The sequence below is a fragment of the Malurus melanocephalus genome, unplaced genomic scaffold, assembly GCF_030028575.1.
Source record: "Malurus melanocephalus ecotype Western Australia unplaced genomic scaffold, MMel_1.1 scaffold_2048, whole genome shotgun sequence".
NCBI classification, from domain to species: Eukaryota; Metazoa; Chordata; class Aves; order Passeriformes; family Maluridae; genus Malurus; species Malurus melanocephalus.
The window spans coordinates 1-1177 of record NW_026625280.1 but is presented as its reverse complement, the minus strand read 5'-3'; the positions used below and the strand labels follow the sequence as shown (position 1 = coordinate 1177).

Here is a 1177-nt window from a genome sequence, read left to right as displayed (position 1 = left end):
CCCAGTCCCGGTCCCCTCCTGTCCCAATCCCGTCCCTCTCCCCCAGCCGTAATGTCCCCCCTTTCGTCCCGGTGCCCCGGTCCCCTCCTGTCCGGATCCCGTCCCTCTGCCCCAGCCATCCTCCCCATCCCGGTTCCCCCCCGGTCCCGACGCCGTTCCCCGGTGCCCCCCGCTCACCACTCGGTTCCACACGGCTCCCTGCTTGCTCTGCACGTCAGGGGTCAGGCGGATGAACTGGGTCATGACCATGGCGTTGCCCAGCAGGTCCCACAGCCCCGAGCTGGCCGAGCCCACACCTGCGGCCCACACGCACCGTTGGTACCGGACACACCGGTACCGGGCACCGGGCACCGTCCGCCACCGCCACCACAGCACGCCCGCCCGCCCCGCTCACCCTGGTACGGCTTGGACAGCGAGTGCTCGCGTTTGAGGTGCTCCTCGGTCTGCTCGGCCCCCGACCCGCCGAGCCCCAGCGCCACGGCCAGCAGGGCCAACCCGGCCCGCCACCGGCCCGCCGCCGCCATCTTCCCCCGCCTCGCCGCGCCCCGCCCCGCGCTCCCATTGGMTGCTCCGCCCCRCYGYGCCCGCCCACTGGCGAGCTGMCAATGATGATTGGTCKTGCGRGCTGTCTGTCAAYTRGGAGCGCGCRGRGCRYGATGGGYAATGTAGTTCTGGGTGCCTGCGCCCGGGGATGGCAGCCGCCACTGAGCCGAGTGACCCTCTCCCCCTTGCCGGGTCCTAGTGCCACCCTGCCCAGGTCCTGATGCCACCCCCGGGTGCTAGTCCCCCCCTCCGTTCCAGGTCCTAGTTCTCCAATAATACCCCACCGGGTCCTAGTGTTCGCTCCCGCGTCCTAATGCCCTCCCTCAGGTTCTGGTGCTCCCCCAGATTCTAGTGCCCCCCAACTCCAGGTCCCGGTGCCCACCGAGATCCTGATGCCCCCTCCCCCAGGTCCCGGTGCAATCCCACGTTCTGGTGTCCCCCCGAAGTATCAGTGTGCCCCCAAGTCTTCCTTCCCCCAGCCCAGGTCCTTCCCCGGCCGGATCCTACTGTTTCCACAGATCTTCCAACCGGAATTCTGCACCCCTCCACCAGGTCCCAGTGCCCCCTGCACCCCCGCCCCTGTCCCCTTCCCCAGGGGACACCCCAAACTCAGCTCCAACCTCCCAAAGTCAAA

The 1177-nt window shown here is 69.3% G+C and overlaps 1 protein-coding gene across 1 annotated transcript in view; it reads right to left on the bottom strand.

Moving 5' to 3' along the window:
* LMAN2L (lectin, mannose binding 2 like) overlaps window positions 1-529 on the bottom strand; it is a gene marked incomplete at its 3' end in the record, with an annotated part of 10883 nt that extends 10354 nt beyond the window's left edge. Inside the window, exons 1-2 of the mRNA XM_057388508.1 lie at window positions 395-529; window positions 178-296 (exon numbers count right to left, since the gene is read on the bottom strand). Of these exons, the coding sequence (XP_057244491.1) occupies window positions 178-296; window positions 395-524 (249 nt within the window). The remainder of the gene's footprint in view (window positions 1-177; window positions 297-394) is intronic.
* Between the last annotated feature and the right edge of the window lie 648 nt (window positions 530-1177).